Raw genomic sequence first — 24,875 nt, 5'->3', positions numbered from 1 at the left:
ATATTTTGCTACATATACCTTATTGTAGAATTCTGTAACAGAACCCTTTGTTTCAAATTGGCTTGAAATGTTTTTTTATTGAATAAATCATGCAAATAAAGCAAAACAATACTAGATTTCCTTGACAAACAATCACCAATGAACATCTATATACATTTCATACTTTATTGGCCTCCTAAAATGGAAATCATTCAGTAAAGAACACCTACTGTTTCCATTTCTGTCCTGTAAATCTAAATTTCAGTGACATTGCAAAACGAAAAATACTCCTAGGAGACACAGTGAATGATCTGAAATGACTATTGAAGCACATAATAAATTGAACTGTGTGTTAATCTTTGTATTATTTTATTGTATTTTTTTAATTACTTGTCTTTTATTATTTTATTCTATTATGATTTATGTGTTGTTGTTTTAAGAAACTGAGGAGCTGAGTAGAGAGAGGGGGAGACAGAGGTGACATCGCACTGTCTGCCGTTATTTGTGGGAGAATCGATTCTGGCGTAAGATGAACGGAAGAGAGATGATATTGCTTGTGATGCTCTGCGCTTCCTGTTCTTCTCCATCACTCCTCTTTACGCTTCCCAGGCCGTGCGGCGACTGAAGCCCCCGCAAATATTCCCATCAACAGGAGGAATTCCACACAGATCCGAGCCGTCCTGGACCTCTGCTGGCAAACATCCGCGGGTACGGGCCTGTTTATCCCCATTTTCCATCACCTGTCTTTCTTACAGCTTTCCTCTTACAGCAGCTTCCTCTACAAAACATCAAATGTCAGGAGACGCAAGCCGGCCTGTCTTGTGCTTTATTCCTCCTCTGGAGAGGTGATGGGAATCGAAGTCGCCTTTTAATTCGTGGATTGTTGACTTTATCGCCTATTCAAGGCTGACGTGAGTCTTTATGAGGTAAAGAGATTTATGTGATGTCAGACTAATGTGAGTGATGAAGAACGGGTTTCGTTTGGTTGTTATATCGGCTACTGTGTACATGTCGTACACAGATATGCGTGCTTCTGCATGGAGGGTGTGTGCTCGCAGTATGTAGCTTATGTTGTTCGTGCGGGGGGAATCACCTGTGTACAAACGCTTGCGTTTGCATTTCGCTGGATTCTACGTAAATGTCTTATTTTTCTCTGTGTAGCCTGTTTGTGTGATCACATCTGCTCAGATTACTACACGTCCTCCGTGCACACAAAAACATGGCCCGGAAAAAACGCAATTCGCTGCAATCCGCGCACACAGAAGGAATAAGAAGAGGAGAAAGAAGCCATATTTGAATCATCTTGTATCACAAATCAAGCCTTTGTGGTGCATTAACAGTTCCATGTGACACTTCCAGCTTCTAGACGTTTCCAGAGTGAATGCAGGCGGAGGAGGATTTGGTGGGATGGTCCTTTAAAAAGGCTCAGAGCGTTAAAAGTAACAGTCCTTCGACGATATTCACGATTCAACAATAATTAGTAATTTGTAACTTGATGGGATGTGACCGTGCACAAAACACACGTCTGTGTATTCTCAGTGCTGCTGAGGCTTTGTGCTGTGATTTGGCTGCTAGTGGCTACAGACGCGAAGCCAAACTATTTCAAAGCACACATTACTGTCACCAACATCACTAATGAATATATGCAGTTCTGTGCTGTAGTGATAAAAATAATACAAAACAATAGTCTCACCTTTAGAGTTGTCCTAGAATAAAATACTCAAAACCATTTTTCAATATCACATGAAATTTTGGACCCCATCCTGCAACATCTCTGAATGGAGAAGAAGCAATTCTTTGAAAATGTAAATGATAATTATCAACCGATTTTGCTAACCATAAGGTAGATTTAACAAAGTAAGTATTTAAGTTTAGAGGTTTTATTCGCTTTGCAGATTATTTAGCTCTTTTTGTATTCTGAAGACACAATATATTTCAGAACCAACTAATAAAGGGTACAACAGTACACTACCTAACACATTTAAATAATTCAATTATTGTATAGGAAGAGAAATATGGAAATGTTAAAAATTAACTTTGGATAAGTGTGATTTCAGCTATGCTAAAATGAAGGCATCAAAAACGGAGAGCTTTCTTTGAACCAGCGACAGCCTGCATTTTAAAACTGACCTCACTTGCTACAAAAAATAATCTCAGTTCAGCTACAGTTTTCCTGCTGCTCTGCACAGCCAGCAACCCACCTGGTTCTCCAGGTGTCTGTAATCCAGTCAGTCACAGCTCCATATCCCATCGGTGACCCATTCAGCCCAACAGCAATTATTGCTTTTGTGGTTTTTTAATCTAACGACTGCCTGCTAGTTTCTATGTTAATGATTAAAAACAGCTAAAGTGACTGTTGAAAATTACTAATAGTTAATCTGCTATAATCATAAAGGACCAGTAGCACACATCGTTGCAAGAAAAGTGTGTTTCTTCATGAGGGTTTCCACTACTTGCACAGCTTTTCAGCTGCTTCAGATCCCAGTACTCGAGTAGAGAAGGCATGGTTAGGTTGTGCTTGCCGGCTGTGGCCACCAGCCTTCCCTGACACGAAATCCTATTCCCACTGCTCCACCCCTCCTCTGCAGGTGAGCCACAAACCATACCCGACCACAACGGCAAACACTACTGTGTGTCCCAGCAAGATTAAATTATAACTGTTTAATGCTTTAGTTTTGTTGAAACAGGAGCTTGACCTCTCAAAAATTCCTCCCAAAGTATTGTTCAGTATTACCTACGTTGACTACTTCAGCTGTTAGTGAGAGGACAGGACCTGTGTGCTTGCCTGCCTGCAGCAGAGGTGTCTAAAGTTGTGTCAGCTTGAGGAGGCATTTATGAGACTGCTGATATTTGCTTTTTGAAAAAGTGTTATTTAATATTCGCTTTTAGCATTGATTATTATCTGAGTTGCTTTTTTAACTACTACCTTTACTACCTGGGTAACAGGCAGGGGTTATAGATATGGAATGTGGAGGACCTTTAAGGTCATGTGTAAGCGGTGCAATGGATATAGTGATATGAAGTGATTTTGTCACTTTCCATAAGTCACACAATAATTTGTATTGTGCGTTCCAGTTGAGTCTTCTTTGTGTTTAGGCTGTGATTAGCTGATTTTTTTCTGCTGCTGCTCTGGGATTTCTTTTGCTCTTTGTGGATTTTTGTATCTAAATGAATTCCACCAGATATAAGTATATGCAATATGAGCTATCATATAAAACCAGCATGAAAGGTGCAATTAAATGAGTAAATCTAATCATCTTAAACTTATTGATGTCTGCCATCCTTGATGTAACCTTACAGTGACACAAGCATCAGTCTGCTCTGTGCCAGATTAACCAGTTGAGCCTGCATTAAGCTGTATTTAACTGCTTGGTATTTTTATGTAACTTTTAAATAACCCAACATTTTATACTTTAGTTTGCTTTGCAAGATGCTTTACAAAATAGCAATATATGCATTGATCCAATACCTGACTTGAAAAAAAACCCCAAAACAAACAATCAATCAGTCAATCAGAACTGAATGGATGGATGAATATTTCCGTCCATCCAGTCAGCCATCCATTTTGTGCTGCTTATCCAGGTTCAGGTAGTTAGGACAGCAGTCAGACCAGAGAAGCCCAGACTTCCCTCACCCCAGCCACCTGTTGGGGACACAGAGATGTACCTAAGCCAGCCAAGAAATGTAATCTCTCTAGCAAGTCCTGTCCCTGAACCTCCTCACCAGTACGAGATCCCCAGAATACTTCAGCAGGCATCCTAGTCAGATTCCCGAACCACCTCTGCTGGCTCCTTTTGATGAGTAGGAGCAGTACCTCTACTCTGAGTCCCTCTTTAATGACTGAGCTCCTCACCCGGGCGAGGCCAGCCACTCTTTGAAGAAAATTCACATATGCTGGCTGTACCCGTCACATGCTCCATTCGACCCTTTTCCAGCTGAGAACCACAGTCTAGGACATAGGTGTCGAACTCCAGTCCTCGAGGGCCGGTGTCTTTTAACTTTTCCATGTGTCCCTCTGTAACACACTTGTATTAGTAGGTCATTAGCAAGACTCTATGGAACTTGACTCCATGCTGAGGTGGCAATTCAGCCATTTGATTCATGTTACAGCAGCTCATGACTGAATGAACATGGTGCAATAAAAGTACTTTTAGAATTAGATTTTTTCACAAACTTAGATTTATTTAAAGTTACTTGAGGTTAGGGGTTGACACCTCAGCATGCAGTCAGTTCTTACTAATGACCTACTAATTTTATTCAGGTGTGTTGCAGCAGGGACACATTTAAAAGTTTCAGGAGTCCTCAAGGACTGGAGTTCAACACCCGTGGTCAAAGTGCTAATTCTCATTCTCACGTTTCACAGCCAACAGAACCACATCCTCACCAAAGAGGAGACCCTCCCCGACTTGGCTACCCCTAGATATCCGATCCATGAAGAGAATCTGTGGCAAAGGCCAGCCACCAGAAAGGTGTTTGACTTGCTTGCTACAGTTGTAGAGCTTGAATGGCCCATAACAACTGGCCAAACAGCCCCAACTCCTGAAACTCCCTCCACAGGATACTCCGAGGGACTTGGTTGAATGTTGTCTCCAAGTCCCGAAATTACATTAGTACATTGGTTGGCCAAATGCTCACAACCCCTTGAATATCTTCAAGAACATAAAGAGCTGGTTTAGTGTTCCATGACCAGGGCAAAAGTGGCTTTATTTCTCCTGAATCCAAGGTCTGACTAATGGATGGACTCTTCTCTCGAGTACCCTGTGATAGACTTTCCCTGGGAGGCTGAGGAGTGTGATCCTCCTGTAGATGGAGCACCCCCTCTGGTTCTCTTACTTATGGGGGAGTTCGCCTTGTAATCGGAAGGTTGCCGGTTCGAGTCCTGGCTTGGACAGTCTCAGTCGTTGTGTCCTTGGGCAAGACACTTCACCCGTTGCCTGCTGGTGGTGGTCAGAGGGCCCGGTGGCGCCAGTGTCCGGCAGCCTCGCCTCTGTCAGTGCGCCCCAGGGCGGCTGTGACTACAATGTAGCTGCCATCACCAGTGTGTGAATGTGTGTTAATGGGTGGATGACTGGATGTGTAAAGTGCTGTGGGGTCCTTAGGGACTAGTAAAGTGCTATATAAATACAGGCCATTTACCATTTACCTACTTAAACAGGGGAGTCAACAACCTAGTTTTCAAATCCAGAGGCACCCAAACCCCCAAACCCACGCAAAGACGTGTCAGTCCTGACAGCCCTACATCATCCAGAATCTTCAGGAACTGAGGGGGAATCTCACCTGCCCCAGGGGTCATGCCAGTGTGCAGTTGTTTAACAACATCAGTGTGAGAGCATTGAAGTCCCCAATAGAGTCTCTGTGTGGAGCACTGTCCAGCACCTCATCCAGGGATTCTGAACTGTCATTTGGCACTTAGGTACAAACGATAGTCAGGACCTGGGGCCTGAGGAAAACTCCAACGCAAACTCAGCAGCCTGCAACAAGTGCTTTAAGGTGATACTGTGCAAAGGAGGTAACACCTCGAATCTGATGAAACACCTGGTGAGAAATGCACCGTATTTGATAGCTTGCTGCGAGACCTCACATCGAGCACATCTACTGCGGGTGTGGTGCCTGTTATCGGTCCCGGAGTTAGCAACATCCCCCAAAAACCCGAAGAGGAGAGTCCTGGCCCCTAGCCCTGCCAGTGTAGCAGAAATGATGAGGATGATGATGCAGCAGCAGCCGTTCTTCTCTGGGTCAGTAGCTTAATGTTGTTCCTGTGTAATTTACGTTGAGTAGGCTAACCACGTTATTAAATTAACACATGTAAGGTGAACTAGCAAACACCGTCGTAGTTACATGCGGCTGTCTTCTTGTTTGATGGCAGGTACTCCCTTCACCCTGGCCAAAAAGGCTAAAATGACCAAAGAAAAAGTGGGAAACAGCTAAACATGAGAGGTTTTTGGATAAAGTTTGTGTTTTTTTTCCCCCATTGATTAAGCACTGCTTCCAGCCAAGAGTGATGCCATAAATCCCCTATAGCTGCAGAAAAGGCTAACATTGTTATCTTTTTACAAAAAAACAGCTAAATATGAGAGGTTTTTGGACAAAGTTTGTGTTCTTCATTCTTTAAGCACCGGTTCGAGCACCGTTTAAGCACCGGCACCATTTCAAAAGTACCGGTTTGGTACTGGTATCGGATAAAACCTAAACGATACCCATCCCTACTAAGGACCGTATAATATTACATTACAGAGCAGTCCTTACCTTTGAACAACACATCTTCAAAGGTAAAGATTCTTTTAAGAGACAGAGAGATAGAGATAGATGATGTCTTTTCTTTGGTAATACTTGCATATTAACACCCTCTTAGAATACTTTGGCTTTTAGAAAATGCAAATATTAAAGCGACTACAATGAAAAAACTGAGATGAGATCATCCCATAATAGCAGCACTCACGTCTGATGTGGAGAATTTGGACAAACCTGTAATAGCATAACATCCTGACCTTGACAAGTACATTTTATAATAGTTTAACAACTTAAAGATAAATAATAATACCCAGTGCGAGCAGAAAGACACGTGCAGAGATCAGAGGCTGACTTTGTTACCGGGGGAGGGTAATCGTTCATAACACTGGCTTGTAGGATTTGTACATAATAAAGTGTTACATAATGCACAGTACACATGCTCTGTGGCTCTCTGCCCTGCTTTCAAAAAACAAAAATGTCCACATCGGAACTGATGTTTAATAAAGCTACATGTTTACAAATATATCTGCCCTTATTTTGACAACTAAACTGGATTTATGGGGAAAATAATACGTTTATTAATCTCAACCAGAGTGACTAAGAATTCGTCCAAGGACAGAAGTAGAACATCTTTATTTAAATAGATTGAAGAACACAACTAGCGAGACAGTTTTGTCCTGAAGCCATATTTCAATGCAGAGTTCATTTGTCAGTGGAATATATTTAGCTCTCTGTTCATTTGTTTATAGAAGAGACAAATTTGGTTTTTCTTTTCTGTCTCTTGGTCCTTCTTCCTTTTCTTCCACAGACAAACTTGCCCTGCCTCTTTTTCTTAACCATTTATGACATTTAAATTAAGTAAAAAAGGACCTCTAAATTTACCTAAAGCCAAAATTGTCATCTTGATGTTGCCTATTTGTAGAAGCAACCTGATCTGTATTAAGTGATAATCAAGAAAAAAAAGTTAATACTGGGTCAGGTCTTCACAGTTGAATTAATTGAATACTTGCCTAATAAGTAAAAAGGTTTATAGAAATATTGTCTTACAAAATATGCTTTTCCGTATTTCATAATGTCGTACTCTACACCTGAAAACTGTAGTGTGGCCCTTAAGGACAAATCACATGTCAGAGTATAAGCACTAAAACTAAATCTGGAAATGCTACAAATAAAAAACAAAATATTTTAGGTCCCCACAACTTCAACAGATATTTTAGTCTATTAATTATTCACTTTAATAGTTACTCTCCCCCCATCTCCCATGGAAGACGGAGGAATTCATAATCTGTTAAGTATTCACAATTTTTGAATATTTTTCAACAATGAGATTATTACAAATGATATATTATAAAAATCAGTATTTACTTACACACCTTCATAACTATGTCAATAACCCTTCTGACTAAAATGTTGCTGCTTTACAGTCAAACTATTGTAACTAAGTACTTCTGGCTACAGTAGCTTAGCAAGTGTATCCACTCTGCTCAGAGCTGCATCCCTCTGTCTGCACACACAGGATGTGACTGTGGGTTTGTTAGAAAATGTGTGGCTTAGAACAGGCAATTCATCACCCTGACACTTGTGCGCATGCACTTGCTGACACATATAATCAAACACACAAAAGCATCCTCCTCTCTTCTCCATCCAGAGAAAGTAATTTAAGGTTTCTTGTGTCTTTTCTTTCTCCCTGCTTCACCTCTCCCTGTCATTTAAACCCCATCTTCTTCTATTTTCTACATTGTTTCTCTCTTTCTGATCACCTTCTTCTTATAGTAGCTTTCATTCATTTCCTACATTATTTTTCATTTTCTATGGATTTGTATGGAGGACCAGAAGAGTCACATGCATCAAATTAAAGCATTTTGTGCTTCAGTAATGAATTGTGCAAAAATAATAACAATAATAATAATAATCCATTATTAAATTCATTTACAATTTCATTTTGCGATTCTTTTATTTATTTAGATATCATGATAGTAATGTATTGTTTGATAATTTACTTTAAAATAAAAGGACTAATTATGTGTTAATATTTTAAAATGAATTATGAATCCATTAATAAATATAAAGAGAATCAATAAGTCCACGTTTTTTGCTCTAAGGTCATCATTTTATGTTAAAAACGTAGCCATCGTTGTCAAAGATAAGAGATGAAAACTTTGTGACCTGTGTAGATCCAAGAGTTTACCTGCTAACTGACCCATAGAGTTACATTTTGTTTTCAGTCAGGAGATAAAACGTATTTTGATAGGAGTAACAGCAAATTTAGACAAATTTGACAGGGATTTGCCACAGAGTACCAATATGTTAGCTTTTACTGCAGTCTAACCTAATGCTGCTGACAGGTATTTCCAGTTGGTGAATTTAAATGTATGTAAATGATAGAGCATTCTGATTGGCTAATTTTTTTATTGGTGGATTGGTCTGCAGCAGACAGGTGGTTTAAATCTGGGCGGATTTAAAGAATCACCTTTTCTGATTGGATGATCAGCACTGAAACCATTTACATGTCTGTAGTGGATCCTCCCACATTTTAACTCATCTAACCTAACTGAACGTCTGTTTTTAGTCTTTATAGTTTATCTCCCCACTAACACACAGTTAGTCTTAAAATAAACCCACAAACGAGTTACAAACTAAAAATGATCACACACACACACAAAGCTTTCACTATTCATTCAGTTGTTTTTTTATTCTAAATTTTCTTTTATCATTAGTCAGCTTTTTCTAATGTACATTATAAAGATGTTCAGCTACTTTCCAACTTCGAAACTTCTTTTTTATGTGAATTTCAGCTTTCAAAAGTTCTGCACTTTGTGTTCTTTCTCCTTCACCTGTTCCCATGTTCTTGTGTTTCATTAGAAATAGAGTTGCAAAATTTTACAACAAAAGCAACCAGGTAAAAAAAAATTGTGCAGAAGATATCAGCCTCTTTGTCTCCTGCAAGATCAGCAGTGCAGATGATTGGATGAACCACAGGGATCAACTGCTGCCCAGACTGTGGACTTAAATTTCAACGTTCCAATTACAACTTCCAAGCAGTTCAACCGTTTTCTCCTCTCTTCTTCTAATTTATGTTTTCTGGTTGAGATACGACCAAAGGCTCTCAGGTACTGGCCAGTTCTTAGCTGCTACCAAAAATCCCCTCTGGCATTTTCTCATACAGCCTTCATAGTAATTAAGACTTCACGGGACAATGGCTGGAACTATTATAGAACTTATAGTCTTACATTTAGCAAAACCTGACAGGTGGGATGTTGCCATCCTCAGGTTCTTGGTAGAAAAGGCTGGCCTCTGATGACGTGTGCTGTCTTACCTTGTTGTTGAATCTTTGCCACCAGGAGCCAAAGCATCATCCTCCTCTCTTTAATGGCAGGGGAGAGGTCTTTGGAAAACCACCAAGTTTCTGTTTTGAAGGAAAATTGACTTTGCAGCATTCCAAACTGCATCTTGGTAAAAACAGGAAATGAACTGTGGAATAATCCCTATTGGCTTGGAGACATCTTTCACTGATCAGCCAAGGCGGTGCATTATATCCATTATATGTGAAAGGTTAGCATTAATGTGCCGCCAGTGTCCAGCAGCCTCGCCTCTGTCAGTGCGCCCCAGGGCGGCTGTGGCTACAATGTAGCTGCCATCACCAGTGTGTGAATGGGTGGATGACTGGATGTGTAAAGCGCTTTGGGGTCCTTAGGGACTAGTAAAGCGCTACAAATACAGGCCATTTACCATTTACAATATGTGAAAGATTAGCATTAAGTACTAAGGAGCCAAAGACTGGCAGATATGTGTCCCGTCTTTGTGGACGTCTAGGTCCTTATTGTCAGGAGCTGCGTTCTCATGCCAGAAGTAGCCCTCAAGCTCACAGGCTCACTTTTTGACATCTTGTATTTTACTTCTTGGATTTTAACAAAGGAAAAGTTAAAGGAAAGTTTGAAGATTAAGGCTTCAAACTTTCGTTTCGTTTATCGTTAGGGCTTATCAGATGTTCCCGTAATCCTCCTCTAGTTCCACTGCAATAGGTCTTGCCTGCCAGGGGCTTCTCATGGTTCTTCTTCATTCACCTTTTTACACACTACTCTGCATTTAATCCTGAGATATTATTCCTCTCTGGCTCTTTTGACCTGCCTTCCTCCGCTCACCTTCAGCCACATGGCTGCCCCTCCCTGAGCCTGGTTCTACCAGACGTTTCTTCCTGATAAATGGAAGTTTTTCCTTTGCACTGTCACCAAGCGCTTGCTCGAAGGGGGTCGTTTGATTGTTGGGGTTGTTTCTGTATTATCTCAGAATCTTTATTTTACAATATAAAGTGTGTTCTTGATATTTGACACTATATTAATAAAATTGAACTGAATTCCAGTGGGTGTGGACACTTTAAGAGTAAATACAAATTTAAAACTGTAACACAAATGAGAGAGTTTCGATCATTTGTAGACACTCGACCCAGCTGGATTTTTACTGGGTGAGGTGGGTTTTGTTTTTTTTTAATTTGGGGTTTTTTAGTTTTTGCTGTATGTTATTGAGACAAGCATCAGGACCCTTTTGCTTGACTTTTTTCTGTGTGTGACAACAGACTGTTACATACTTGCATTGGTCATGTAGTAAGGAAAGGTGCCTGCGGTGTCGTATAACATTTAAACAGGCTAATGTGGGCGGAGTTTCGATTGCTTGTTGAAACATGTCTGCTGCCACAAAATGAGGAAATTCATGCTCATGTACTATTTTTAGGATTATATATGTAGCTCCTTACTGTTAATGTTGCTGCTCTGTTAAAGTGTGGAGCAGCAACATTACCACCACATAGCAGCTGCCCCTGTACATGCTGATCTACATGGTGATGTAGCTGCTGCAGTCAGTAACTAAGCATAAACCTGAGTTTCAGTATAACAGTTATTATATGAAATGAAAGCTTTGTGCTTTTAGCTAATATTATGCCAGCCTAGCCATGAAGGGGAGTTAGTGAAAAGCTTTCCTTTCATTTTTTGGAATAGCGCGCACATCGTTTGGAAAGCTGTTGGGCGTCTAGCACGGTGTCCACTTTAGTTCAGATACTGTTCTGTTTCACTAAAGATTTCTAAAAATGTAAGAATAACTTGTAGAGAGAATTATACTTAACATTGAATCATAAATAAATAAATAATATTCTAAATATAATTCCCATTTTTGTGTATAATATAATAATAATAGATAATTAACGTGTGTCTGTCTGTGATGTTACTTATCTGTGACTGAGCTACATCTAACGTCTGAGTATGTTGCGACTGTAACCCAAAAGCCTTCTTCAGTTCATTTACACTGTGATGAGCTGCCTTAGATACTGTGAATGCTAACATGTGTGTTTATTTCTATATTTAGGATTGAACTGTGCTGAATGCTTTACCTCACTGTTGTGAAAATGGCTTTAAGACTAATGGATAGTTTTGTTATTTTACAGATGTGTGATATTCTGCCTATGAAATGCAGTAGTTGGTTTCCATTTAGCTCTGTCATTGTAAAAGCTCGTTAGGATTGGTGAGTATTTCAAATGTGTTTAAATCACATTTGTTTTGTTTAAAAAATGCTCTGTATAATGATCACATGACAAATGTATTTAGGTTTTTTTCTTTCCCTCTCCTCTGTGAATGTGGATGAAAACAAGATAAAGAAAATTATAAATGTATGAAGCATGTGCAACAAATATTTTTCGTTCTTTTAAACAGATTGAGACATGCACTGACTATCAAACGTAGACTCTGATATACAACAGACTTCCTCTGAACCTCTCATAGAACTTATCAGTGAGCTGCAAAGCTTAACGCCTTAACGCTTAACTTCAAGCTTCGGTCTATGGCTGCATTGCTGAATCTCTCTCTTCAGTGGGTGAAATGCAGGACACTTACTCATCTCTTCCACTTTAGCTGTTGCTGTGTACCTTTACTTGCTGTGTGGCTGCACGTCAGAGCTTCACTAAGGTCAAACAAATCAAAACCAATTCAACTTCCCTCAGGACAGAAGCATGGTTTATTTGTTTATACTTTGTTATAATCCAAAGGATTATTTAAGTTATATCTGACAATAATTAATATTATAAATAAAAATGTTAAAGCAGTAAAAAATACTTTTGGACCATTTTATAGATGAAAATGTAAAATAAAATAAATAATAACGTTATAATAAAACATTAGAATGATGGCTTGCACATATCTCATCAATCTCAAAATCCATTTTTTTCTAAGCAGAATATCGTCCATGTCTGCTCAGTGTTATAAATATATTTTAGGACGTCATGATTTGAATTATTAATGTCGTGCGACTCACAGTGATATTTTTCTATGGGGTCCCAAAACCTTGGCAGCACCCATGTGTGCAGTTGAGACAGTTTAGCTGTTTTACATCAAAGCGTCCACAGAGGAGACCACAGTGAGACACCAGAGGACATCAGGACTGTCCTTTAGTCTTGTGGAGTCATTTCACTCTGTCGTAGCTGCTGCTGTTATGTTATTTGGACCGCTGCACACTGACTTTGTACTCCTGGATACTGTCCTGAGTTTCAGAATACTTTGGAGGAACTGCAAGTATCGTCTACTTTGTTTTGGGGCTTGAAGGCAGCAACTTTCAAAGAAAACACTGAAGAATCTGATTGGGGCGTGTCCGGCTTTTACTAAATTACTATGAGAGATTAATATTTATGGACATTTTGGCTTTTCACAGAATATTTTCTGTAACAGACATTTTCTTTGTAATCCTCACAATCAATTTCTGTGCATGAATATGGTAATAGTCTTCTTTCAGACCACACTTCAGGACTTGGTTAAGTCATTCACAAGTGTCTTGGCGGTTGTTCTGGGATCATTAGACACATTTCTAACTAGTTTTATTAAAAAGGCTCAGCAGAGGATATAATTCCTCCATCAGCTCAGGAAGAACAGATCGTAATAGACGGTGAGGCCTGCAGAAAACTTGGTGTTGTAATTTGGGACTATATAAATAAAAACAAATGTAATAAATGAGAAAGAAACATCACTGCAAAGCTCTCGCACCCTAAACACAATCTGTTCCAGTTCCTCCCCTGTGGTAGGCACTACACAGCACTTCACCCCACAGGTGGAAACCCTCTGAACACTTAAGTTTCTACATAAAAGACTCATCACACCTGCTGCTGAATCAAAGAGTCCTTTTTGTTTTTGTCTGTCTGTTGCTATTGTCTGCATTGTGTGTGTCTAATCTGCCACATACACTGAAATCAAAGAAATACCCAAATACTCGGTCTGCATACTTGGACAGTAAAGCTGATTCTGATTGTCTTTCAGTGTCTAATCTATTGTTTGCTACGTCGACCTTGATTGTTTTGTACTGAGTGGCTCTGAATTTCTCATCCCAGGACTTGAAAATTGGAAAAACAGGCAATAAGTTGGATATGACTTTTGGTTTCTCAGCATCAAAAATTACTTTTCTCATGTTTAACCTGATTTCTTCTGTTTTTGGCATCATTCTTCCTCAAGTGACGGCTCAGACCTGATGTTTATATACTGTATGTAAATTAAAAGCTAACCCTCAGCTTTAACTTGAGTTTACTTGAAAGTTTGAACAGCACATCATGGTTGGCTCTATGACTAAATCAAAGAGTCATTTTTTCACAGGGTCATAATACTGATGATTGAAATTTATGTTTTTTGCTGAAATAATTTTGTTATTTGTAAAAACAATTTCCAAAGAAAAATATTATGTTTAGAAATACTATGATGAAAAATCTCTTGCTCTGTTAAAAAAGGACGTTCATACTGTGAGGCAACAGTGTTAACACCACCACATTGTTGCTTCACAGCAAGAAGGTCCCAGGTTCGAATCCACCAGGGCCGGGCCCTTTCTGTGTGGAGCTTGTGTCTGTGTGGGTTCTCTCTGACTTCCTCCCACAGTCCACAGACATGCAGTTAGTGGGGTTAGGTTAACTGGTGATTGTAAAGTGCACACAGGGGTGACTGTGAGTGCAAATGGTTGTCTGCTCTCTATATTAGTCTGTTGCCAAAACTGTTAAATTTAATAGTTCAAGTCACCAATTAACCCAACAACAAACGAATAACGAACTCAAATAGCTGAAAATCCATGTACACAAAGGAAAACATGCAACCTCCACACAGACGGGGCCACAGCCAACCAGAAGATTTCAACTAGGAATCTTCTCTGTGTGAGAAAACACTGCTTAACAGTGCAGCACTGAGCAGGTGGTAGAGTTCGAGGAAGCTATGAATACTTTTATATTGCAGCCTGTGTGCTAATGTTTACCTATAATTCATACATGAGATTGTTTGCATTTTATCATCATTTTATCATCTGTCACACCATTGTGATATGATCAGATATTAAAAGTGTCCTATACTACAACTTTAAATGTACGTTTTTCTATCTCATTCAAACGCACAGGCTTTTATGATTTTCTTCTGACCTGTTCTCCCCAGCAGCGAGCCCCAGCTGTGGCCGGTGGGCATGGTTTTGGAGGGTAGCTCAGAGGCATTGTGTCCCCCCCCATCTCTGGAGCTGCGCCCATCCTGCAACAAGAGCCAGCCCTCGCCTCCTTTGGGCTCAAGCTCACAACCCCACGATGGAGTCTTTCCTGAGGACAAGGAGCCTGTAAAGTATGGAGAGCTCGTCGTATTGGGGTATGATATTAAAGTACTGTGTGCTCTGATGTACTTCTGATGTTAACTTCATGAATCTACCTGATTATACAGGTGTGTTCATTCATATTTGGAATTCTTAGTCTTCCTTAGCTCCAAGTCATTTATTAACTGAAATCGTCCCTAAAGTTGGACTTCCAGTTTAGAAAGTTGGCACATCCCCACCAACCCCACCTCATCAAACCAAGATTGTAATAATGCACATAAACATCAGGAAAAGTATCAACTTGTAATCTGTACTGCCACTATTATGTATCTGTGACTTGAGCTATATGCAGAACATTGAACATGCTCTGTCTGTACACTGTGTACAGTGTTGCTAGTAATGCATGAATGGCTCAACCCTCTGCCAAGGAGCAAAACAAATTCTCTTTTTTTGCTTTTCCAGCTTTACTACTGAACAAATGTTTAAGCTGGGAATGATGTCACTCCCAGCTAGGGCTGTTCGATATAAGGATACATATCGGATGACGATATAAAAACGTCTATCGTTTCATTTTACGCTATCGTTTGTTTTGTGGCGTCGCAAAATAAACTGTTTACAGCAATATTTTTTCATGGTTCTGATGGTCACTGTAGTGGCTATATTAATTTCTTAAAGTTCTCTCTTTCTCCTATATTTAATATAACCACACTACGGACGGACAAGCGCCTGTTTTTATGCGTTGTGGTTAGCAACAACGACAGTAACAGCATCGCGTGTCCGCTTGTTTATGTTCCACATAAACCTTTCACAATAAAGCTCAAGATCCTGTTGAGACTTTTCAAAATAAACTGAATCACGTGAAAGAGCAGATTATTTACAGATGAGAAGTAAAAAAGAGCCGCCAGGTGCTAAAAAATAAACCTTAGACTCAAACAGGCTTTTCCCCGCAGCACGCCGTGTAATAAATACTCAAGAAAACGGCGGCCGTTACAACTTATGTCTAAAAATGTATAGTTTCATGCATCTGTTAAAACACTCGACTCCAGCTACATGACACGTAGCTGGAAACACTTCTCGCAAGTCGAGCTGCCCGAGATTCACAGAATTTACAGAAAATGTTACATTTTTGTGATTTATATCGTTATCGGGACGATAGAATTCTTATATCGGGATATGAGATTTTGGTCATATCGCACAGCCCTGCTCTGATATTTGACTTTTGAGTGTCAAAAGTTCCACATTAAATGGAAAGCAGCACATGGTAAGAGCATCTCCACTGAGCTAATCAGGATAACTCATGCATGTATGGAGAAATGATGATTCAGGGAATAGGCTAATAACAGTCGAGCCCCAGATTTTCATTTGGCATCGAGGTCAAGTATATCTTCTTGTCTGCTTCTGAGCCTCTTTCAGTGTGGGTTTGATTTTGAGATTGAAAGTCCAGTTATGACCAGTTGCACTTGCACATCTGGAATTTCACCAATTTTCACCACCTTGTAAAGAGCATAAACTTGCCAACTTGTCTTCAAACTGATTTGATGACTAGTTTTCAACCACTCGAGCTTTTGCAGACATGTAACCAATAGCCATGTGACATTAACTTGTCTATTTTGGACATGTGACAGTCAGTGTGACAACACAGCATCAAATAAATAAGTCAAACATTCTTAGACAATCATCTGTCATCATTTGGCAACAACCAGTCTTGAGTGACCCATAATTTCTCTATATTAAGTTCTTCTTTTTTAAGTGCTCTGCAGGCTTTATGAAGCTATTTCAAAGTTGTTATTTGAACACTGGCTGCTTTTCAAATCATTTTGAGTCTTGTCTTTGTACTTTAGATTGGAAAGTTATTTCAAGCTAAATGAAAGTGTATTAGTGTATTACCAGTTTTAACTTGGTAGATGTGCGTGGGTGCATCACTCCTATCAGCTGTTTGGGCTACATTTTGTGGGGGCTGGGCAGGCTCTTTGGAATTATCAAACAACCTGACGCAGCACTAATGTTTTTGTCACTTTTTACAGAATCAAACTCAAAGTAATGTGAGTACTTCCAAGCTTTAAACACTGAATGGTCGTACTCTATCCTGCACTCCATGTTATCCATTGTTGATCTGCACATGTCTGTTGCTGCCACGGACGTCGCACGCTCGTACGTCACTGTCATGAGACACTCTCACAAACAAAATCACAGTTTAGTAACACAGTAACGCAGCCTGCTTACGGGAAAGTAACGGTAATGTAATTACTTTTTTGGGAATATTATCCCTTATATAACGCAGGAATGACTTAAAGACATAAAGACCTGGATGCCATCTAATTTTCTGATTCTAAATTCAGATCAAACTGAGGTTATTGGCCTTGACACTAATAATCGTAGAAATAGAAGGATCTAACCAGATTCTTACTCTGGATTGCACTACCTCGGCCTTCACTGTGAGGAGCGTCGGAGTCATTTTCGGCCAGGATATGTCCTTTAGTGCACATATTAAATAAATATGTAGGACTGCTTTCTTCCACAATGATGCTGAAAATCAATTTCATATATTTATTACTTCTAGGCTGGACTACTGTAATTCGTTGTTCTTATAGCCAAGCTGGTAAACTTGGACACCCCCCCCCATCAAAACTTTCCTTACTGACCGAACACAATCAGTCAGGGTTGCAACCAGAGACCATCCACCCTGCCACTCAGCACTGGCTCACCACAGGGATGTGTGCTGAGTCCACTCCTGTACACCATCTACACCACTGACTGCACCCCCTATCCCTGCAACATCATCATCAAATTTGCAGACGACAGCATGGGACTCATCACCAACGATGATGACGCCGCCTACAGAGATGAGGTCCAGCGTCTGACAGAATGGTGTGACTACAATAACCTCACCCTCAATACCAGGAAAACCAAGGAAGTGGTCATGGACTTGTGCAAGACAAAAGCTGCTCCCCCTCCCCTGTCCATAAAAGGTGACTATGTGGAGAGGGTGTCCTGAGATGAGTTGGAACAGGCTGCAAACCTACTAGTGTCCTTCTATCAAGCCACAATCGGGAGTGCTGCCATCCCTTTGGTACGCTGGTTGCACAACAGCCGATAAGAAGAGATACCAGATGGTCATCAGAACTGCAGCAAAGGTGATCGGCTGTCCACTCTCCCCCCTGGACTCCATTGTCAGCTCTAGATGTCTCTCTAGAGCCACGGCGATTATAACCACCACCTCTTCAACATCCTGCCCTCTGGCATCAGGAGCAAAACCAACAGACTAAAGAACAACTTCTACCTGTGGGCTGTCAGAACCATTAATGCAAATTAAGAGCATGAGCAGACCTCTCCCATACAGTCATTCTGTCGCTGCTATTGACTCTGTTGCTGCCATTCCCTGTGCAATATTTTGGTCTTTCCTTTTTCTGTACAATATTCTGGCAGATGTGCAATTACCATCCTCATCCTTAATGACCATAGCCCTTAAACCCTTATTCACTTATTATATCATATATAATCCCCTTGTACACACACCCACAATGTCTCTGTAACTCATACACCGTGTATATAGTGTGCTTATAGTGTGCTCACGTGGTATCATGGGGTTATTTTAACAAACGAAGGACATTTTGACTGATAATTATTTTCATCCTCCTGTAACTTTACTGTATAAAGAGCTAAAACCTCCAAAGTTTCAGGAGTAGTTAGTCGCTATAAGAAGTGTTTGTGAACTAAAAATGAAGAATGTGGGATACTGTTTGTCCGTGATTAAAACTGTTGTGCAGGTGAAGCCAAAGGCAAGAATGCTTCATCATATTTTCTAGTCTTTGGCTTGGAAGGAAGTTGGTTTGGAAGCATATTTGGCGATGCTTCATCCTCTGCTTTGCGTTTGTGTGGGAGCCCCGTCAAAAAACCTGTCCGTTATGCTAGCAATGTCCAAGCGTTCTTTTTTTTTAAAATTTATACCGTGCCCCCCCTGCAATGGCTCTGCGCCCCCCCTAGGAGGCACACCCCCCATTTTGGGAACCACTGGGCTAAAGTTGTGTCTCGTTACTCTTAAGTGTTCCTGGAGTCTCTGCATCATCACATCCTTATCTTTTCCATCCACCTTGAAAGTAGGTGAAGTTGTTCCAGAAATATTTGTTGTTAAGCAGTGTGCCAACATGCTTTCAGCACACTGAAATCTTTGGCAATGACTGAGCATGAATTTGACTGAGCCTGGTGTTCGCAGGTCTTGCTTTAGCTCAAAATGAACCACAGTCTGTAATTTTAAACAGATATGGTAAAAAATGTCTGATAATTTTCTAGTTAATATATGAAAAAAGTCCAGCATTCTTGCAAAGTGTCATATGTAAGCAGACACTAACGAAAAAACCAAAAATAGGAATGACCCAAGGCTCAGCAATGGATGAGTCTTTATTTAAAGCATACTTTTACTCGTGTTGTGCTTTTGTGGGGAGTTTTTCCAGCTCCTCGTGATTTGTCAGCGCTGTTCCTGCTACCTCTCTCTCCTCTCTGGCCCCAGCAGCTAGCTCCTCAGCGACTGTAGGACTGTGTACGCTCGCTGCATCTGCTCCACCCAGGTGTCATTGTGGATGATAACATCATTCACGGCAGCATGTGCAGCGAGTGGATGCAGCATGGTCCATGAAGTGCAGCAAAGTGCTCTGAACAGGAGGAGTGACAAATTAGTGCAAATTACTGTATATAGAGTGGAGAAGACCTTTTTTTCCCCTTGGACTGTGTAGACAAGGTAATCTACCAGTAGCATGGGGCATGGGGTAGGCGTCAGTTAACTCATACCCTCGGCCCTTTTACCTGTCATCATTCCCAGACTGTAAGAAATCCTGGAAATAGCTCTTTTAAATTAGAGAAGCAAGTTTTCAGAGTTGTGAAGACCAGTTTTTGTCAGTTATGTGAAGTTGCAAAGACTTATTTTCCTCCTAAAGACCTGCAAAAACTTATTCATGCCTTCATCACCTCTTGATTGGACTACTGTGGTTCTCTTAGTCCAAAATGCTGCTGTATGTCTTCTAACAGGTGTTAGAAGGTATGATCACATCACTCCAGTTTTATCAAATTTACACTGGCTCCCTGTCCATTATCGTGCTGATTTTAAGATGCTTTTACCTACTTTCAGTTTTATGTTTTAAATAAACACCCAGCTATTTAAGCAAACTCCTCAACTAAACAGCACTGAGATCATCTACCCAAATGCTTTTAGTACAGCCGAGGTCTCGATTAAAGCATAGAGGAGATCGAGCCTTCTCAGTTGCAGCGCCTAGACTTGATACTCGTAGTTCAGAGTCTATACAGTCTTTCAAATCCTATCTTGAAACTCTGAAGACTCTGAAACTTTTTTTACATTGGCTTTTAATTCGAGTTCATTTTGAGTGAGTGACACCAGGTCCTCTCTTTGTGTGTTTTTATGTTAAATATATTGTATTTGCTTCTTGCTTCTTTCTATTCGCATGTCTTCTTTTCCTGTATTTACTTTTCTTTTGTTTTCTTTTGTTCATGAACTAACTTGTGAAGCACTTTGGTCAACTTTGTTGCTTTTAAATGTGCTACAGAAATAAAATGGACGTTGATATTGACATTAGCAGAGTTTTGCTAAACCAGACAGACTATCATTAGAAAATGTTGTTACTGCGTAGAGACAAAAATATTTATGTGGCCCTGAAAGGGGATCCAGCTCGTGGTTACAGCAAGATGGTGATAGATTGCCTGACACAGCTAGAAAATGACAATCCTATGGACTGCAAGTCTGTACTGAAAACCCAAACGCCACCCAGCCATTGGCTCAGTTTTTTTGGATAATACTAGGGTGGAAATAAACTCTCAGGACATACCACAAGTCACTGATCGCATTAACCTGGTGGACAAACACATGACGTTCACCAGGGAGGATATGAAAATTAAAGGCTAGATTTCCTAGACTGTGAAATTCAGTAATGGGCATTTAAAAGTTATTATGTAACATAACCAACACATACAGATGAGTACATAAGGTTTGACTCTTATCCACTGAAATACAAGTTGGACACAAATTGTGTTCATTCAGTGTTATGAAACACAATGAAAACCATCCTCACCCACAGATGCAGCAGCAAGAGCAGCAAAAGTACATGATATCAAAAAAGCATTGAGTGAATGTGAGGATGCTCCAGGCAACCCAGGAGAGAAGGATCACTGCTGCATAAACGAGAACCTTCAGTGGTCCCTTATATGTGAGCAGGCCCATTTTTTCAGAATGCCACCTCTCTGTGGCTTTCAAACCCCAAAACACTTTGCATTAAAAATAGGTCCACTCCCAAGGTCAGCTCCCCTGGGACAAACAGGTTGATACAGGGCACTCTGTTAAGTTCCAGGAGGATTGCCGTAAATTACACATCAAGAAAACCAAACAACCTCTGATTGAATGGATGGCACAATACAGAACAACTACTATATGAGGCTAGGATCCTTGATTATTTACACCTATAGGCCAGTAATAAGGGATTCAAGGATTCAAGGAAGCTTTATTGTCATTCTCATTGCATGTTTACATGAGGTGGAATGAAATTACCCATGGTCCCAGTTTTCCATAAAAACAACAGAATGACAAGTAATAAAACAGTATCAAATAGTAATAGAATAATACAAATAAGTGAAGTAACAGTATAGAGTATAGATATAGAAGTGTAGGTATAAATATTTCAGCAGCAAAGTATCAGTAGTGATTAAGGTACTACAGTAGCAGTTTCTTGTCTATTATGCACTGAGAAGTCTCAGAGCTTCTGGAATGAAGCTGTTTCTCAGTCTGGTGGTTTTGCATTTAATGCTCCTCAGCCTCCTGCCTGAGGGGACAAAGAGTGAGTGTGCTGAGTGAGAGGGGTCCTGCATGATACAGGTGGCCCTCTTCCTGCATCTGGAGGTGTATATTTCTGTGACGGTTAAGAGGCTGCCTCCGACAACTCTCTGTGCAGCCATCATTTCAAACTAATCCCTCTTTCAAAGATGAGGATTATGTGCATATCCTGGAGAAGGAGGAATGCTGGCTTGAGCACAGAGTCAATGAGGTCATTTATGTGAAAAGTGAAAGACCATCTCTGAACCAAAGAGGGGCCAGGGCTGCATCTTTCACCATCTTACCATGCAGTGTGCAGCCATTCCTCAACTCCCCTTGAATGATATTCATGACCATTGTTCAATATCAGTTTGCATATTACCAATCATGAATCTGACCACACACCTCACTGTCAGTCAGCAGTGCTAGTTTTGGTCATTATGCAAATGCACTGTTTATAAGTCTATGGAAACCTGCAGTTTGCTGAGACTGAAGAGTTAATTTGAGTGAAAAGTGATGAAACGTTTCTTCCACTGAAAATGCAATGCTCAGATGACAAGCATCAATTTTCTGGGATTATAATTCATGTTATTTTTCATTCAGATAGTAGATCTGCACATGAGCTGTTGCTTAACAAACAAAATTATAATTAAATGTTATTCAGCGGTTATACGGGATAGTTAGTGTAGGCTAAAACTAGTAATTTGCAGTATTTTAAATAATTTTTGTTGACCTTTTTTTCTTTAATCTGACTGCTGAATATATTAACTTGCCTCTTGAAAGACTTTCATCAATTTGAATTTAAGTTGCTCCTGTTTTTTAGAAACACTTGCCAAGTACTGCTTTTGTACTAGTTTCTTACTGGCTACAATTTGGAAAGCAGCCACAATGGCTCCTGTAACAGCTGTTTATATATTGTAGAATATAGTTGGTACAATTCACAAAGAGTAGTGAACTTCAGAGCCAGCAACATCAAGGATCAGCCTGTCGACAAAGAAAACATCTCCAAGAGCTACCAATAGATATGTGACTGATATGAGTCATTGTTTTACCACCTGCCAAATCCCACTTTAAGCCATGCACCTACGTAGTACACTTGAATACATGGTGCATAAAAGTGTTTTTTTCTGAAACAGATTTCTTCCTCATCCCAGGTTGCCAGTGTTGATTTCAAAAGTCCACTGACCAGCCGAGCACTGATGCAGTTTTCCATTGAGAGCACCTTTGACTTATATAGAATAAAAAAAACAAAAAAAACAACAAACTCGCTTCAATGTTTGTTTTTCTGCTAAGGAATTGTTTAAACTTAAGTCTTTATAGCCATTATAGTGAGGTACAATTGATTTTATTTTTCACAGGCACAACGGGTCACTGGCCAATGGGGACAAAGGTCGCAGAAGAAGTCGTCTGGCTCTTTACAAGAGACCCAAAGCCAATGGGGTCAAACCTGATGTTATCCACAATGTCTCAACTCCTTTGGTGTCAAAGGTAAGAAATCAGTTTGTTATACTCTTAAGTAATTCATTCTATCATTGAATTGTCACTGATCTGAGCAAAAAATAAGTTGCAATAAAAATATGTATATACTGCTCAAAACATTAACCTGATATTTTCACTTTCACTTTCACTCAGTTAAACTTCTGGGATATTGATCTAATCAATAGTAGCAGAAGGGGTTGTTGATCAGTTTCACCTTCTGCTGGTTAAATACACAAGGAATCATGAGGGAACGAGAAATGGGAGGGAAACACAGCTGGAGCTAATCAGACACGACGAGACAGAGGAAGCAAAAGACAGGGAGCGGGGACAAGAGAGGACGAGAGAGGGTGAGGGAGGGCGAGGGAGCACAAGAGAGGGAGAGGGGACGAGAGAGAGCAAGGGAGCATAAGAGAGGGAGAGGGGACGAGAGAGGACGAGAGAGGACGAGAGAGGGCGAGGGAGGGAGAGGGGACGAGAGTGGGCGAGGGAGCACAAGAGAGGGAGAGGGGACGAGAGAGGACGAGAGAGGGCGAGGGAGCACAAGAGAGGGAGAGGGGACGAGAGGGGGCGAGAGAGGACGAGAGAGGGCGAGGGAGGGCGAGGGGACGAGAGAGAGCAAGGGAGCACAAGAGAGGGAGAGGGGACGAGAGAGGACGAGAGAGGGCGAGGGAGCACAAGAGAGGGAGAGGGGACGAGAGGGGGCGAGGGAGCATAAGAGAGGGAGAGGGGACGAGAGAGAGCAAGGGAGCATAAGGGAGGGAGAGGGGACGAGAGAGGACGAGAGAGGGCGAGGGAGCACAAGAGAGGGAGAGGGGACGAGAGGGGGCGAGGGAGCATAAGAGAGGGAGAGGGGACGAGAGAGAGCAAGGGAGCATAAGGGAGGGAGAGGGGACGAGAGAGGACGAGAGAGGGCGGGGGAGCACAAGAGAGGGAGAGGGGACGAGAGAGAGCAAGGGAGCATAAGGGAGGGAGAGGGGACGAGAGAGAGCAAGGGAGCATAAGGGAGGGAGAGGGGACGAGAGAGAGCAAGGGAGCATAAGAGAGGGAGAGGGGACGAGAGAGAGCAAGGGAGCATAAGAGAGGGAGAGGGGACGAGAGAGAGCAAGGGAGCATAAGAGAGGGAGAGGGGACGAGAGAGAGCAAGGGAGCATAAGAGAGGGAGAGGGGACGAGAGAGAGCAAGGGAGCATAAGGGAGGGAGAGGGGACGAGAGAGGACGAGAGAGGACGAGAGAGGGCAAGAGAGGGCGAGGGAGCATAAGAGAGGGAGAGGGGACGAGAGAGGGCGAGGGAGCATAAGAGAGGGAGAGGGGACGAGAGAGGGCGAGGGAGCATAAGAGAGGGAGAGGGGACGAGAGAGGGCGAGGGAGCATAAGAGAGGGAGAGGGGACGAGAGAGGGCGAGGGAGCACAAGAGAGGGAGAGGGGACGAGAGAGGGCGAGGGAGCATAAGAGAGGGAGAGGGGACGAGAGAGGGCGAGGGAGCATAAGTGAGGGAGAGGGGACGAGAGAGGGCGAGGGAGCATAAGGGAGGGAGAGGGGACGAGAGAGAGCAAGGGAGCATAAGAGAGGGAGAGGGGACGAGAGAGGACGAGAGAGGGCAAGAGAGGGCGAGGGAGCACAAGAGAGGGAGAGGGGACGAGAGAGAGCAAGGGAGCATAAGGGAGGGAGAGGGGACGAGAGAGGACGAGAGAGGGCAAGAGAGGGCGAGGGAGCACAAGAGAGGGACAGGGGACGAGAGAGGGCGAGGGAGCATAAGAGAGGGAGAGGGGACGAGAGAGGGCGAGGGAGCATAAGA

General features: G+C 41.4%; 1 protein-coding gene across 4 annotated transcripts in view; it reads left to right on the top strand.

The window, feature by feature from the left end:
- Window positions 1-441: 441 nt before the first annotated feature.
- peli3 (pellino E3 ubiquitin protein ligase family member 3) overlaps window positions 442-24,875 on the top strand; it is a 42,586-nt gene continuing 18,152 nt past the window's right edge. Inside the window, exons 1-3 of one of the 4 annotated variants that reach the window (XM_084916904.1) lie at window positions 442-687; window positions 14,649-14,846; window positions 22,960-23,089. In XM_084916904.1, the coding sequence (XP_084773030.1) occupies window positions 14,674-14,846; window positions 22,960-23,089 (303 nt within the window). In that variant the 5' untranslated portion in view covers window positions 442-687; window positions 14,649-14,673. The other 3 variants (XM_084916896.1, XM_084916887.1, XM_084916877.1) reach the window with 3 other exon arrangements.

The sequence above is a fragment of the Perissodus microlepis genome, chromosome 3, assembly GCF_051167445.1.
Source record: "Perissodus microlepis isolate ML-2025 ecotype Zambia chromosome 3, ASM5116744v1, whole genome shotgun sequence".
In the NCBI taxonomy this organism is placed as follows: Eukaryota; Metazoa; Chordata; class Actinopteri; order Cichliformes; family Cichlidae; genus Perissodus; species Perissodus microlepis.
Note: the sequence above shows the minus strand (reverse complement) of the source record. Positions and strands in the feature narration are given on the sequence as shown.